Source organism: Chrysochloris asiatica, unplaced genomic scaffold (assembly GCF_000296735.1).
Source record: "Chrysochloris asiatica unplaced genomic scaffold, ChrAsi1.0 scaffold00663, whole genome shotgun sequence".
In the NCBI taxonomy this organism is placed as follows: Eukaryota; Metazoa; Chordata; class Mammalia; order Afrosoricida; family Chrysochloridae; genus Chrysochloris; species Chrysochloris asiatica.
The window spans coordinates 126,081-141,927 of record NW_006409181.1 but is presented as its reverse complement, the minus strand read 5'-3'; the positions used below and the strand labels follow the sequence as shown (position 1 = coordinate 141,927).

At 45.4% G+C, this 15,847-nt stretch overlaps 1 protein-coding gene across 1 annotated transcript in view; it reads left to right on the top strand.

Annotated features, from left to right (window-relative positions):
• Positions 1–6,337: 6,337 nt before the first annotated feature.
• Positions 6,338–15,847, top strand: part of LGALS12 (lectin, galactoside-binding, soluble, 12) — a 22,609-nt gene continuing 13,099 nt past the window's right edge. Inside the window, exons 1-4 of the mRNA XM_006877888.1 lie at positions 6,338–6,424; positions 8,828–8,916; positions 9,047–9,260; positions 10,166–10,285. Of these exons, the coding sequence (XP_006877950.1) occupies positions 6,353–6,424; positions 8,828–8,916; positions 9,047–9,260; positions 10,166–10,285 (495 nt within the window). The 5' untranslated portion in view covers positions 6,338–6,352. The remainder of the gene's footprint in view (positions 6,425–8,827; positions 8,917–9,046; positions 9,261–10,165; positions 10,286–15,847) is intronic.

The window sequence follows — 15,847 nt, the reverse complement described above, 5'->3', positions numbered from 1 at the left end:
CATTTGAAAGCTGGACAGTAAATAAGGAAGGCTGTAGAATTGATCCTTTTGAGTTATGGTGCTAGAGGAAAATACTGAAAGTGCCATGGGCTGCCAAAAGAACCAACAGATCTGTTTTGGAAGACATGCAGCCAGAGTGCTCCTTGGAGGCTAGGATGGCCAAACTTTGTCTCTCATACTTCAGACATATTGTCAGGAGGGACAAGTCGCTGGAGAAGGATATCATGTTTGATAGGTGGAGCATCAGAGAAAAAGAGGAAGACCCCCAGTGAGATGGATTGGCAAAGTGGCAGCATCAATGGGCTCAAGTGTGGCAACAATGTTGAGGTTGGGCAGCATTTCATTCTGTTGTACATAGGGTCACTGTGAGTCAGTACCGACTTGATGGCACCTAACAACAACAACATGGGAGAACATTATCTTTACACTCATCCTATTGTATTTTGTTTCACTGTAATGATTATAATCCCCTCCTTGCATCATCAAACAACCAAAGGGTACACCCCACAAGCCTGCCCCCTGGCTGTCAGCTCACAGACCCTTTCCCTCCCTGAATCCATAGTCCCCAGCTTCTCCATCTCTTCAAGTCATCGTCTCTGTCTCCATCTTCGGCATCACCGCTTCTCTGGGTAGGGTCCGGCTCTCCGCTCTTCTCCCTTGATTGTCCCAGGGACCTCTGCTCCTGGACTGCAAAATCAACCACTCCCCTTCTTTTGTTACAAATTGTCTACCTTTACATTTGCAACACTCACAGTCAGTCCTGATAGCAATTATTCACTATTGAACCACAGGGTCTTATCTGCTTTCATCAGCCCCATCCAGACAGGTTGGAAACCACTCAGTGGAGATTCTACCTTCCCCTGCACCCTCTGGAATGAGGCTCCCCTTTAAAGCTTGTAAGCCAGTCACTTGTCTTTGAAGTCCCCCATTTTGGGTAGCTTTATTGTCAAGACTTTATTGATGTGCTTTTAGGAAACAGAACCTTCATCCCTTCAACAAATATTGACCATCCAATGGTATCCAGTCTCTCAACAGACTTATCCCTGCACTGCACCCACCTTTTCCAAAGTTGGGCTTGCCACCTCTCCATTTCGTACCCAGCTACTTCTTGATTTTTTCTAATGGCACCAAAATCTTTCCAGTTGGCAGCTTCATGGTTCTGGAGTCCTTTTTGCTTGCTCCCTTCCATTGGTCTCCCTTATCTAGTTAGCAAGCGCTACCCATTCTTCTTACCTAATATTTCTCCTAACTATTTTAATTAAGGAGATGCAATGTTTTCTATTTCAGGATGATATGAAAATGGACCCAGGAGGGCAACGATTCAGGAGAGAGTGCCCAGCGACCTGGAAGGGGAGCCGGTGGAAAAATGAGGGAGCTGTATAGACCAAACAGATGATTGAGCCATTCCCTTGGTATAAATCTTTCTCTGGTGTGGCACTGTGGTATAATCACTCAACTATAAGATTGGTTTGAACTGCAAAGTCAGCAATTCAAAGTTACCAGCTGCTCCTCCGAAACCCTATGCAGGAGTCAGAATGGCACTTAGCAACAAACATTAGTTCCTTCCTTCACCATCTTAGGAGCTGAGACTGTGAAAGAATCTCCTGGATTAAAGAATGGGATGAGGAGGGCATGCTCAAGACCCCTGGTCACGAGTCATGCTTCCCAGGCTGTGAATTCGCAGCTGATGCTGATAGGTTCAGTTCCTCACTATGATTTGTGTTCGAAGTGTTGTGCTTGGTTTCACAAATCTGTATCTGCTGAGGAGAGATGGAGGAGACACAGGCCAGACAGGGGCCATATAGTACCCTTGTTACATTCATTCATTTTGTACATTAATTTTGAGCACTTACTCTGTGCTGAACACTTAGCTCAATACTGAGGATACAAGAGTAATGCTGCCCTCGTGAAACTTCCAAAAGGGGAGAGGAAGAGTTCCTGGCTGGTGCAAACAGTTATATGGTCAGCTGCTGACCAAAAGGTTGAGGGTTTGAATCTACCCAGAAGTACTTCAGAAGAAAGTCCTGGAGATCTACTTCTGGCAGATCACAGTCATTGAAAACCTGGGGGAGCAAAGTGCTATTTTGACACACCTGGGACTATGAATCACAATCAACTCACTGGCAATTGGTTTGGATATTTTGATTAGGGGGAATGGAGAGACAAATTTTACGCAAATAATTCTTCAAATTCAAAATGACACGTTGTGGTAGATGTGATGAGGGAAACGTACTGGGTAGGGAGCTGGGGTGAGAGAGCAGAGGAATCTGTTCTCCGCCAGGTTAGAGTCAGTCCTAGTCACTCAGTTCATCAGCCCCTGCGTGGACCTCCCTCCCAAGTTCTTCTTCACTGTGGTTCAGGGAGAGGGACTTGCCCTTTCTTATCATTGAGTGGGGACACGCTCTCAAGGTGCTTTGAGATGGAATGTCCTTCTTCCTTCTTCTACCTCTCTTAATGCGAGTGCTCCCTAGCTCCTCTCTACCCCAACGGTTATAATCCCATGGGGGTTCAGAAAGAGAGAGCCTGCAGTTCGTCCTCCCTCCTTGTGGCACCGATTAAAGCCCAGAGGCTGGGATGGGGGTCGGGTGGGGGAGAAACACCATTGGCTTCCTGGGTTGGTCAGGGTTGTTTGTCAGCGTGGCTGGGCCACAATTCTCTGGTTTGGCTGCTATGCTGTACTCAGGCTGCAAGATGAGATAGAATATAATGTAATCACATCTCAGAGGAGATCTGCTATCAGCAGCCAATTAGTTGAAAGAGTTTCCTCAGGGCTGGGGCCTACATTGATTATATATGGACATTTGGGCAAAGCTCACTAGCTTTTTGCTTACTCTATAAGCAGAATCTGGCTCTCATCATCTGACCTCTGGTTCTTGGGTCTTGAATCAGTAGCCTGGTGAATTACCCAACAATCTTGGATTCCTCGGACTCTGCAGCTGTGGGCCATCAGCCTGCTGTCTTTTCTGCCAATCTTGGAGTTGTCAACCCCAGTGGACTTGAGACTTGCCAGCCTCTGCAACCTCATGTGCCGTTTTGTTGAGATAAATCTCTCTGTATTACATGGTGTTGTTAAGTGCCATCAAGTAAGTCATTTGCAACTCATAGCCACCCTGTATAGGGTTTCTGTGGAGCGGCTGTTGGATTTGAACTGCCAGCCTTGTGGTCTGTAGTCCAGTGCTGATCCTACAGCACTATACCAGGAATCGAATCGTAAGTCATCTATCTATCTATCTATCTATCTATCTATCTATCTATCTATCTATAGACATATACACAGAAGTTTCGTTGCTTTTGCATCTCTAAGAGAGTTGGCCTAACCCACCTCCCAATCACATTTGCATAAGATCTCTGTTGTTGGAGCTGAGACCAGGATGGAGATCTCATTCCCAGTACTGGCCTCAGTGTCCCTTCCCAACTGGTCTCTCCACCCTCCACTTCTCCTCTGTCCCTCTGCTATGTGAACAGACTATTCTTCTTGAACATGTCTCTGATCATGTCTCCCTGCACAAGCATCCCCATTGGTCCAGCACCATCTATCCAGCAAGAACTGGACAAACCCCTTGGGTCCTACCAAAGCCCTTCCTTATCCTTAGGATCAGTCAGTGCTTCTCAAACAAGTGTGCATCTGGAACACCAGGAAAACTTGTTAAAATGCAGATTCATGGGCTTCACCCCTAAAGATTCTGATTCAAGAGGTATAGAGTGGTTCCCCACCTCCCATCCACTCACCTGTCTGTTTGTCCTACCGTGGCGGCTCTCATGTTGCTGTGGACGGAATGCGGCAATCACTGATCAATATCATTAATATCACATTCAAGTAAAATTTTGCTGAAGATAACTAAAAAATGGCTGCAACGGACACCAACAAGAAACTGCCAGAAATTAAAACTGGATTCAGCAGAGGATGTGGAACTAGGGATATCATTGCCAACATCAGATGGATCTTGTTGAAAGCAGAAAATACCAGAGAGATGTTTATTTGTGCTTTATTTACTATGCAAAGGCTTATGGATCATGACAAGCTATGAATAACATTGCAAAGAATAGGTATTCTGGAACACTTAATTGTGCTCATGAGAAACCTGAACATAGACCAAGAGGCAGCTTTTCAAACAGAGCAATGGAACACTGAATGGTTTAAAATCAGGAAGGGAGTGAGTTAGGGTTGTATTCTTTCACCATACTTACTCAATTTGAATGCTGAGCAAATAGTCCAAGAAGCTGAATTATATGAAGAACAAATGTGCCATCAGGATTGGAGGAAGACTCGTTAACAACCTGTGATATACAGATGATACAACCTTCCTTTCTGGAAGTGAAAAGGACTTAAAAGCACTCACTGATGAAGCTCAAAGACCACAGCCTTCAGTATAGATTGTACTTCAATGTAAAGAAAACAAAAATCTTCACCACTAGACCAATAAATAACATCATTATAAATAGAGAAAAGATTGAAGTTGTCAAAGACTTTATTTTGCTTGGATCCACCACCAACATTCATGGAAACAACAGTCAAGAAAGCAAACATTTACTTTAGGCAAATCTGTTGCACAAAACCTATTTCAAGTGTTCAAGAGCAAAAATGTCAATTTGAAGACTAAAGTTTGTCTGACCCAAGTGACAGTATTTTCAATAGTCTCATGCATGTGATAGTTGGCTAATGAATAAGGAAGACCTTAGAAGAATTGATGGTTGAGTTATGGTGTTGGAGAAGAATACTGAATGCATCATGGACTGCCAGAAGAACCAACAAATCTGGAAGAAGTGCAGCCAGAACGCTCCTAAGAAGCCAGGATGGTAAGACTTCATCTCTTATACTTTGAACATATTATCAGGAGATACCAATCCCTGGACCAGGACATGATGTTAGGTAAAGTGGAGGGTCAGCAAAAAAGAGGAGGACCCCAGTGGGAAGGATGGACCCAGATGCAGTAGCAATGGGCTCAAGGGTAACACATGTGAGGATGGGACAGGATCGAGCAGTGTTTCGCTTGGTTGTGCATAGGGTCGCTTTGAGTTGGAACTGACTTGATGGCACCTAACAACAACAAAAGGTGTGGTTCAAGAAGTTGCATTTCTAACAAGCTTCCAGGTGGCACTGGTGCTGCCAGCCCATGGGCCACATCATTAGCAGCACTGGTGAAGGTACGTTCCCCAGGACTCTCCATGCACCCTCACTCCACCAAAGGGCCTGCGCTCTTTCACCTCCCCACCCCGTGCATACACTTGAGCAAGGAAACCATTGCTGCCAAGTCTGACACTGGGGTCAAAGCCTGGGCCCTTCCAACTCAGAATAAAGTTAAGAGGTTGTGTTGCTGTTTCAAGGGAAAACCTTATAGGAATTTGAACCAAAGCTGGAAGGACTCTAGTCTAAAGCATTATGTTGTTGTTGTGAAGTGCCTTCGAGTCGGTTCCAACCCATAGCGACCCTGTACAGGGTTTCCAAGGAGTAGCTGGTGAGCTTGAACCGCTGACCTTGCAGTTCAACTGGCTTTGCAGTCTGGCGCATTAACCCACAGTGCCACACCAGAACTACAAAGCATCATTGGGCAGATCAGTCTTTAGGTAAACACACAGGTCTTTGGGCCCCTCCCGAAGAGGCAGATCCCCTGGAAGATATGGGTCACTCCTCAGACTATCACTGTTGAAATTGTAACCCAAATGGGGATGTGCCTTGTCCAAGGACACACAGTAAGTTAGAGGAAGGGCCAGGCAAGAACCCAAGTACCCTTCAGGGCAGCTGTGTGAGCCCTTTTTGGAACCTAAAGGAGCCCTCAGCATTCCCTGACTCCTTCTCACCACCCTGCTTTCCTGTGCCCTGGCTGCACCCCAGCCTTTCCATCTAGGGCTGAAATGAAGCCCCAGGGAACTATAAAACTTGGAGAAGGGAAAAGAGTAGGGAAAGGGTCGGGGAAGTAAGGAAAAGACATACAAAGGTTTGCAGGCTGCCTGGGGGAAAAAAAAAAAAAAAGCAAAGTTGTCCAGGAAGCTGGAGGTGGGGCTTCTGCCGGGCACAAGTGTACCCCAGTCCCTCCCCCCGGAACCAGTGAGGGCTGGCTGACTGTAACCACGGAAACCACAAACCCTCCTTCATTAATTACCCCAAAGGAATCAGCCCTGGCTGCTTGCTGTAACTAACTGGCTTGTGTTTCAGCACCGAAGGGCTGCAGTGCACAGGGCTGGGCTGGCCTCCCAGACCTGCCCTCACAGGACCACTCCAGGGGCCTTAACACCAGCAGGGCGCACGTGAGACTAACAGCTGGAAGAGTTGGCCTCACACCTTAGGATCCTGGCTGGGGGCAGGGTTCCTGCAATCCAAATTGACAGCTTGAGTTGGAGTTCCCCGACCCCCATGTCACCTGGTGGAGAAAAATTGGACCCCATCCCGGATAGCTTCCTCCTGCAGCCGCCAGTCTTCCATCCGGTGAGCAGCATTGTGACCTTGGGGATCCACAATCCCAGTGAGGGCTGGAGAGGGCCTTGTCTTACTCTCTCCTGAGTTTAGCAAGGTGACTTACCACTTAATTCACACAGGGGGGGTTTGAATGTCTGCTAGCCTCCTGGTGGTGGTGATTATGTGCCGTGGAGTCGGTTCTGACTCACAGTGACCCTGAACAGGGTTTCCGAGGCTGTAAATCTTTACGGGAGCAGAAAGCCTCATCTTTCTCCCGTGGAGCAGCTGGTAGTTTCCAACTGCTGACCTTAAGGTTTGCAGCCTGATTCGTAACCACTACGCTACCAGAGCTCCTGGTTTCCTAGGGTCCTTGAAAACAGAGGAGCCTGGTGAGGCCATCCTGAAGGGATGGCTGGCTCTCCAGAAGGCCTGGGGCACACAGGTCAGTGTTACTGGGAAGTGCGTGGGACATTGATTACCTAGGAGGGGCAATCTCATCTGTAGCTTTGAAGGAAGGGCTAGCTCAGAGATTCCCATTTGGGGATGATCAGGTTGTTTCCTCTCTCTCTCTCCTACTCAGCACTCAGGCAGATTTACAGAAGATTGAACTCCCCGAAGTGTGTCCAGTGGTGCTGTGGGTTAAGCACTAGGCTACGAACTGCAAGGTCAGTAGTTCAAATCTACCAGCTGCTCCACAGAAGGAAGATGAGGCTGTCTGCTCCTGTAAGGCTTTGCTCTTGGAAACCCTATTCCAGCCGATGACGGTTTGCTGGTGGTGTGCCATGGAGTCAGTTCTGATTCATAGCCACCCTGCAGAGCAGTCCTGAAGCTATAAATCTTTACAGGAGCAGAAAGCCTCATCTTTCTCCCTCAGAACCGCTGGTAGTTTAGAACTACTAACCTTGAGATTAGAAGCCCGGCGCGTAACCAGCACGCTTCCATAGGGTCATTATGCTTTAGACTCTACTGGATGGTAGTGGGTTTGGAACTCCCACGAGGACCCTCCCCCCCTCCCCCCCAAGGGCTGTGGCTGACCTGAGGAACACTATCCTTTTGTCTTCACTTGGGCCCCACGTCCTGGAGAGCTGAATCCATTCAGTTCATGATTCAGTTAATTCCCAGGCCTGAACTGCTGAGCGTGACTAAGCTGTGGGCTCCAACAGGTAGCGAGTGGGTCTCCTGCAGCCCCTAAGTGTTCAACTGATGGGGGAGGCAGCTGTGCTAGTTATGTACGATGGCTCTTTGTGTTAGGCTGGGTGCTTCCTCCAGGAGGGCAGTGCTGGGGGGGGGGGTGTCTCTTCCTGGTCTTTCGAGGTCATTTGGGTTTCTGAAGACTGCTGGGAGTTGGAGACGGACATGGGAAGGCACATACCTGCTGTACTGTTCTCGTATATCCTGCAAATATCTATTTGGAACCCACCTTGTGACAGGCTGGGCACTGAACGTACAGAAGGGCAAGAGAGATTTCAATTGAGAGACTGTGGCCTCCCAGGGTGAGCAGCCAGCCACACATCTCACGCTAAGCCAGTGAGTGGGCCAGGAAGCAAGCCAGTCATGGAAGCCAAGTGTTCTGGGAGCACAAAGGGGTAAGGGAGGAATCCAGACACAGAGAGGATGATGCTTAGAGAAGGTGTTAGAGAAAATGGCAGAAGCTTTAAAGACAAGGTGGATTTTATGAGGTGGAGGTAGAGGGCAAGGGAAAGCCATTCAGTAGGAAGGCCTTACAAAAGGATACAGGGTGTTTTAGGAACATCAGCAGCTCCTATGTGGAGAAAGGGGAGCCCGGGAAGATAGTCAGGGATCATTGTTAGGTATCAGGGCTAACTCTCCATTTCTACCTTGTCTAAGTTCTGTCTTCTCATTCCCAGAAGCCATGGTAGCAGGCTCCTGGGAGCCGGGATGGCACCCAGTGAATAGGGAGCAGCATTAGGGACAAAGCAAGTTATCAAGGCCTAGAAGTCAGGCGTGGGTCTGGGCTGGTGTTCCAAGGGGACAGTGGAGTTGAACTTGACTTCTCCATGCGGTAGCTTTGACAGGTGGTGATCCAGGAAAGGAGAGTAAGTGGGAGAGAACATTTCAGAGTAAGATAATTTTACCCCCTAAGGACACTTTCTAAGGAGCTCTGGTAGCGTAGTGGTTATAAATCAGGCTGTGAACCTCAAGGTCAACAGTTTGAAACTACCAGCTGTTCTGTGGGAGAAAGATGAGGCTTTCTGCTCCCGTAAAGTTTATAGCCTCGGAAACCCTGTACAGGGTCGCTATGAGTCAGAACCGACTCCACGGCACATAACAACAACAACAACAAAAGACACTTTCTGGGGAAAAGTTGAGTTTTCTTGTACATCTTTGTCTCCCTCTCCTCCTTCACACGGCATAGGGGTCCCTAGACCCTTTCTCCAGCCCTACATGGGTGGTGTTTCTTCCCTTGCTCAGGTGATTCCTTATGTCACCACAATTTTTGGTGGTCTGCACACTGGCAAGATGGTCATGCTGCAGGGAGTAGTCCCCCAACATGCACGCAGGTAAGGGGCATGGCCTGTGGGAATGTTGGATCTCATGTCCAAGCTGGCCTTCCTCTGTCTTCAGGGTTGTTTTAGTGGTAGGGAGGGTATCCAACCAAAGTGACCATTGGAGACCCCGATCTACTACCAGGTTCCAAGTGGACTTTCAGTGCGGCTGCAGCCTGCAGCCCCGGCCAGATATCGCCATCCACTTCAATCCTCGCTTCCATACCACTAAGCCTCACGTCATCTGCAACACACTACATGGTGGACGCTGGCAAGCAGAGGCCCGCTGGCCTGGCCTGGCCCTCCAAAGAGAGGCCAGCTTCCTCATCCTCTTTCTCTTTGGGAATGAGGCTATGAAGGTGAGTGGTAGGGATGGACATTGGGTTGATCTAGAATGTGTGTTCTTCCACCTCCGCTTTGCTCTGTCAAATTCCCCATGCACTGTGCTGTGTGGCATTGGTGGAAAGGGCGGGTATTGAGAGGAACTGCTAAGAAGAGCTCCAAGTCACTGTTGAGTGCCGTTACAGGCTGTCCTGGACTAACCTAATCTGGGATGCCTGGAGGCAAGAAAGCTCCATAGTGTCTGGCCATAGAGAGGGCATCAAGGCCTAGTAAGCACTTAGAGAAAAATACCAACTGTCTTTATGTTGATTCCAACTTATGGCAACACCATGTGCACCCATTATATGCCAGGTGCTGGCTGAAACCCTTTGAATATATCAGCTCATTTAACCCTTACAAGAGCCCCATGAGGGTTCAGGGACAGAGAGAGAGGACTTGACCTCACAGCTTTGACTTCTGATACAAACTCCTGCTGGAAAGAAAGATGTCGGGCTCTGCAGACTTCTCCAGTAGGGAAGGCACTAGTGGGGAGAGCCAACAGCCTCGGGAGGATCCTGGGGCACATAGGGGAGTGTTGTGGGATATGGGGTAACCACCGAGCCTCCTGAGCCTCAGTTTCCTCACCTGCAGCTGCTGCGTGCAGGTCTGCTGAGGTGGTGGGATGAGGGGATGCATGGAGAAGTACTCGGTCAGGGGCAGAGAGGGGCACAGAAAGGGGGCTGGTTCCAAGGCCAGCTCTGCCACCTGCCAGCTCTGTAGCCTTGGGAAGGTTACTTAAGCTCATCTGTAAAATGTACCTACTTCATAGAGTTTTTGTGAAGTCAAATGACTTTTGACAGGTTGAAGAGCTCACAAGTGCTTAGCAGGTTACTATGAGTTGTCAATATTATCTGCTATTGAGCTAGCCCGTTTCTCTCTCCAGGTGAGCGTGAATGGAAAACACTTTCTCCACTATCCCTACCGGCTCCCACTGTCCCGGGTGGACACCTTGGGCATATTTGGTGACATCTTGGTGAAGGCCGTTGGATTCCTGAACATCAACGTAAGTTCTTCTGGTGTCATCGCTTGGGTGGTACCAGGTTCCAATGTCTTCAGCACTTAGACAGGCCTGGAGACTCGCTCCTCTTCCCCAGAATAAGAGGAAGACAATGAAGAGACTTCCCATAGGAATTAGTAGGAGCAGGGATGAGAGGGTGGTGATGAAAAGGGGCCCCTGAAATCTGTGCACACATGTGTGTGTGTGTGTGGGGGGCGAACACTGAAGAGCAGTGGCTAGGTAAATGACAGAACCAATGAGGCCAGACAGTCTGCAGCCGGTTAGATCATTCCCACTCGAGGAGCTTGTTAAAAAGGTCGATTTCCAGTCAATGTAACCTACCACATCACTACAGGAGTCACATGATCATCTCAATCGATGTAGAAAGGGCATTCGATACAGTCCAACACCCATTCCTGATGTAAACTCTCAGCAAAATAAGAATAAAAGGGAAATTCCTCAATATCACACACTTATACAAAACCAACAGTCAACATTTTCCTCAATGGAGAGAGACCTGAATCATTCCCCTTGAGACCAGGAACCAGACAAGGATGCACTGTTATTCAACATTGTACTGTAAGTCTTAGCTAGAGCAATAAGGCATGAAAACAAAATAAAGGCCATTCAAATTAGTAAGGAAGAGGTAAAACTCTATTTGTAGATGGTATGTTCCTATACATAGAAATTCCCAAAGATTCTACAAGAAAACTACTGGAACTAATAGAAGAATTCAGCAAAGCAAAAGAATACAAGATTAACATACAAAAAATCAGTTGGAATCTTCTAGACCAATAGAGAGAATGTCGAAGAGTCAATCAGGAACCCAATACCATTTACAATAACCCTCAGAAAGAAAAAAATAGGAGTAAATCAGGGTGTAAAAAACTTATACAAAGAAAACTATAAAATACTACTGGAAGAAGCCAAAAGAGACTTACATAAATGGAAAACCATGCCATGCCCATGGTTAAGAAGACTTAACATTATGCAAATGTCAATGCTATCCAAAGTAATCTATGGATGTAATGCAATCATGGAGTCCTGGTGTGGTGCTGTGGGCTAATGTGCCAGACTGCAAAGTCTTTTGAACCACAAGGTTAGTGGGACAAGCTCACCAGCTGCTCCTTGGAAACCCTACACAGGGTCACTATGGGTCAGAATTGACTCGATGGCACTTAACAACGACAATAATGCAATCAAGTTCCAAATTCCAACAGCATTCTTTAGCGAGATGGAAAAACTGATCACCAAATTTATATGGAAAGAAAGAGGCCTCAGACAAGGAAAGCATTTATTGACGAAGAACAAATTAGGAGGCCTTGCATTTTCTGATCTTTGAGCCTACTTTACAGCTTGTTGTTGTTGTTGTTGTTAAGTGCCATTGAGTCGGTTCCGACCCACAGCGACCCTGTATAGGGTTTACGAGTTGCAGCTGGTGAGCTTGAACTGCGGAGCTTGCAGTTAAACCGATTTTGCAGTCAGCGCATTAACCCACAGCACCACACCAGGACTCCACTATACAGAGATAGGGGTCAAAACAGCTACCAATGCAATGACATACATAGAGACCAATGGAGCAGAATTGGGAATCCAGACATAAATTCATCTACCTATAGACGGTGGATCTTCAACAAAAAAGCCAAATTCATCAAATGGGGAAAAGATAGCCTCTTTAACAAATGGCACTGCTAAAACTGGATATCGATTTGTCAAAAACTGAAACAGAACCCATCCCTCACACCATACACAAAAACTAACTTAACATGGGTCAAAGATGTAAATATACAGCCCCAATGAAAAGAATTCTAGAATAACAAATATAACTAAAAATGCACAAACACAAGATGAAGTCTATAAATGGGGCCTCCCAAAAATTACATGTTTATGCTCACCAGAAGACTTTTCTAAAAGGATAAGAAGAAAACCTAAAGACTGTGGAATTTTTTTTTTTGGTTATGACATCTGACAAGGATATAATTTCTAGAATTTATGAGAAAACTTCAATACCTCAACAACAAAAAGACAATTCAATTTAAAAAATGGGCAAAGGATCTGAACAAAATTTTCATCAAAGAAGACATTCAGGTGACTAATAAACATATGAAGAAACCTTAATGATCATTAGCCAATAACAAGATGCAAATCAAAACTACAATAGATAAACAAACTCTAATACATATACAGAATGGAATATTACCCTATGAGACAAGTATTATATCAGACCACTTCTATACAAAGTCCAGAAAAGTTTCACATACAGAAATAAACATTCTTTAAAGATACCAGAGTTGGGAGAGTACGAAAGGTTTGTTGTTGTTGTTAAGTGTTGTTGAGTCAGTCCCGACCCTGTGTAGGGTTTTTGAGGAGCAGCTGGTGGGTTTGAACTGCAGCTGGTGGGTTTGAACTTTTTTGTTGTTGAGGTATTGAAGTTTTCTATAAATTCTAGAAATTATACCCTTGTCAGACATCATAACTACAAGGGTTCGCAGTCCAGTGCTGATCCTACAGTGACACACAAGAGGACAGACATGTATGAACTTGGGTGAAGGGAAAATTAATATACAATAAGGGAGAGGTCAGCACAAAATGATCAAGGCAAAGGTAGACATGGAGGAAGCACAAGAGTCAAAGGTAATGAAGGTCAATAATATTCCATACACAATCATGCAGTAACAGTAATAACATAATCTATGAATGGATATCTACACAGACAGGCACGCTGAACAGGTGTGAGAAGGTAAGTGGGACTATGCTGTTGCTAAAGACCGTTGAGTCGATTTCAACTCATGGCGACCCTGTATACGGTTTCCGAGGGGCAGCTGGTGGGTTTGAACTGCTGACCTTGTGGTTCACAGTCCAGTGAGACTATACCTACAAATATATGAATTAATGGGTTTGTCAGAGGGTATTTCTACATATTTAATTATATGTGCTGCAAATACATCATTAATATAATAGAGCATTCAGAGGACAAAGTCATGAAAACTTCTTAGCCATAACCAAACATTTAAGTGTTGGGCCTGGGACTCAAGACCATAGTCTCCAGGGAAACGGAGGTCAATGAACATAACATAGTCCACAAGATAGTGTTCTAGATCCTCCTTCAATGATTAACATAACATAGTACACAAGATAATGTTCTAGATCCTCCTTCAATGATTAGCATAACATAGTACACAAGATAATGTTCTAGATCCTCCTTCAATGATTAACATAACATAGTACACAAGATAATGTTCTAGATCCTCCTTCAATGATTAACATAACATAGTACACAAGATAATGTTCTAGACCCTCCTTCAGTGATTAGCACCTGGGATCTTAAAAGCTTGTGAGTGGTCTTCTAAGGCATAACTTGTGGCTCTCTCCCCATCTGAAGCAGAATGAAGAAAATTAAAGAAATAATTAGTCTAAAGGACCAATGGACCACGTGAACCTCTGGTTCCATGACCCTGAGACCAGAAGAACTAGATGATGTCCGACTACCACTGCCAACTGCTCAGGCTCTGAAAGGGGTTACAGTAAGAGATGGTCCTGAATAGAGTGGAAGAACAGTGTACAACGTAACTCAAAATAAAAAAGACGAGGCTTTCTGGTCTGTTAGAGACTGGTGGAACCCATTCTAGCCTGGAACTGAACTCATTCCCATGGCTCAACTTTCAACCAAAAAATAGACAGTCCTAGAAGGGGAACTAGTCCCAGGGAGTCAGGAATGCCTCAGAGCAATCAACCATACAAGATCAAAAGGGCAGTATTTGTCCAGGCATAAAGGAGCTCTGGTAGCGTAGTGGTTACGAATCGGGCTGCGAACCTTAAGGTCAGCAGTTCGAAACTACCAGCTGCTCCGCGGGAGAAAGATGAGGCTTTCTACTCCTGTAAAGATTTACACCCTCGGAAACCCTATACAGGGTCGCTATGGGTCGGAACCGACTCGATGGCACATAACAACAACAACAAAGTCCAGAAGGCGGAAAGGGATAGAAACAAAGGGTAAACACAGGGAGGAAGTAGGAAGTGTGCTGTCACTTTGTGGGAATTGCAACCAATGTCACTAAACAAAATATATATTAATTGTTGAATGGAAAACCAATTTGCTCTGTAAACTTTCACCCATATAATAATAATAATAATAAGTTTAAGGGAAAAAACACCATATGATGAGATACCATCTCGCTCTGACAATAACGGCACTAAAGCCCACCAGGACCCCAAAAATGACAAATGTTGGTGAAGTTGTAGAGAGATTGGAACACTGCTGGTGGGAATGTCAAATGGTACAACTACTATGAAAAACAATATGGCTTTTTTTCCTTAAAAGGCTAGAGACAGAAGTGTCATGTTGTTAAGTGCTGTCAAGTTGGCTCCAACTCAACTGGTCACTCCTACGGATGTACCCTAGAGAAATATGAGCAGTGACATGAATAGACATATGCAGCATTCACAGCAGCATTATTCATAATAGTCAAAGGAGGGAATCAACCTAAGGACCTATGAGTGGCTGAAAGAATCAACAAACACACAATATTACAGACACACAATGGAATATTATGCAATGACAAAGAACAACAATGAATCCATGGAACATCTCACAACATGGATGAATCTAGAGGGCATCATGCTGAGTGAAATAAGTCAATCCCCAAAAGACAAATATTGGATAAGAACACTACTTAAAAAAATAAAAACAAAAACAAGAGAAGGTTTATACAAAGAAATATACAAATAAACATTCTTTGATGGTTACCAGGGATGCTGGAGGAGGGAGTGAAAACTAGTAACCAGAGAGAAGCCACGTGTTAATAATGGTGAGGGGAAGGGTGATATACGATATAGGGCAAGTCAGCACAACATGATCCAGACAGAGAAAGACACTGAATGGAACACAAGAAAAAAAGGCAACAATGGTTACTGTGGATAAGAACCATCTCAACGGCACCTAACAACAACAAAGTCCTGGTGTGGCACTAGAGGATAGCATGGAACTGCTAATCACAAGGCTGCCAGTTCAAACCCACCAACTTCTCCTTGGAAAACCCCATTCAGGGTATTAGTTGGAACCAACTCGATGACACTTACCAAAAAAACAACAATAAGGTGGTTACTATAACATAGATCCACCACCCGTCTGTCAATTTGTCGTTACTTGTGAGTTGCTGTGATTCTGGAAGCTATGCCACTGGTATTTTAAATAACCAGCAGGGTCACCCATGGTGGACAGGTTTCAGATGAGCTTCCAGACAAAGACAGACTTGGAAGAAACAGTGACGAACTACTTCCAAATATTTAATCATTGAAAATGTTATGAATAGTAGAGAAACACTGTCAGATATAGTGCCGGAAAATGAGCCTCTAAAGTTGGAAGGCACTCAAAATGCGATTGGGGAAGAGCTGCCCCCTTAAAGTAGAGTTTACTGAGATGACACTAATGGAGAAAAGCCCTCAGGACCTTCATTTGCTGTTAGGGCACAACTCAAAATAAAGAGAAACAGCTGTAAACATCCATTGAAAATCAGAACATGGAATGTATGAAGTATGAATCTGGGAAAATTGGAAGTTGTCAAAAAT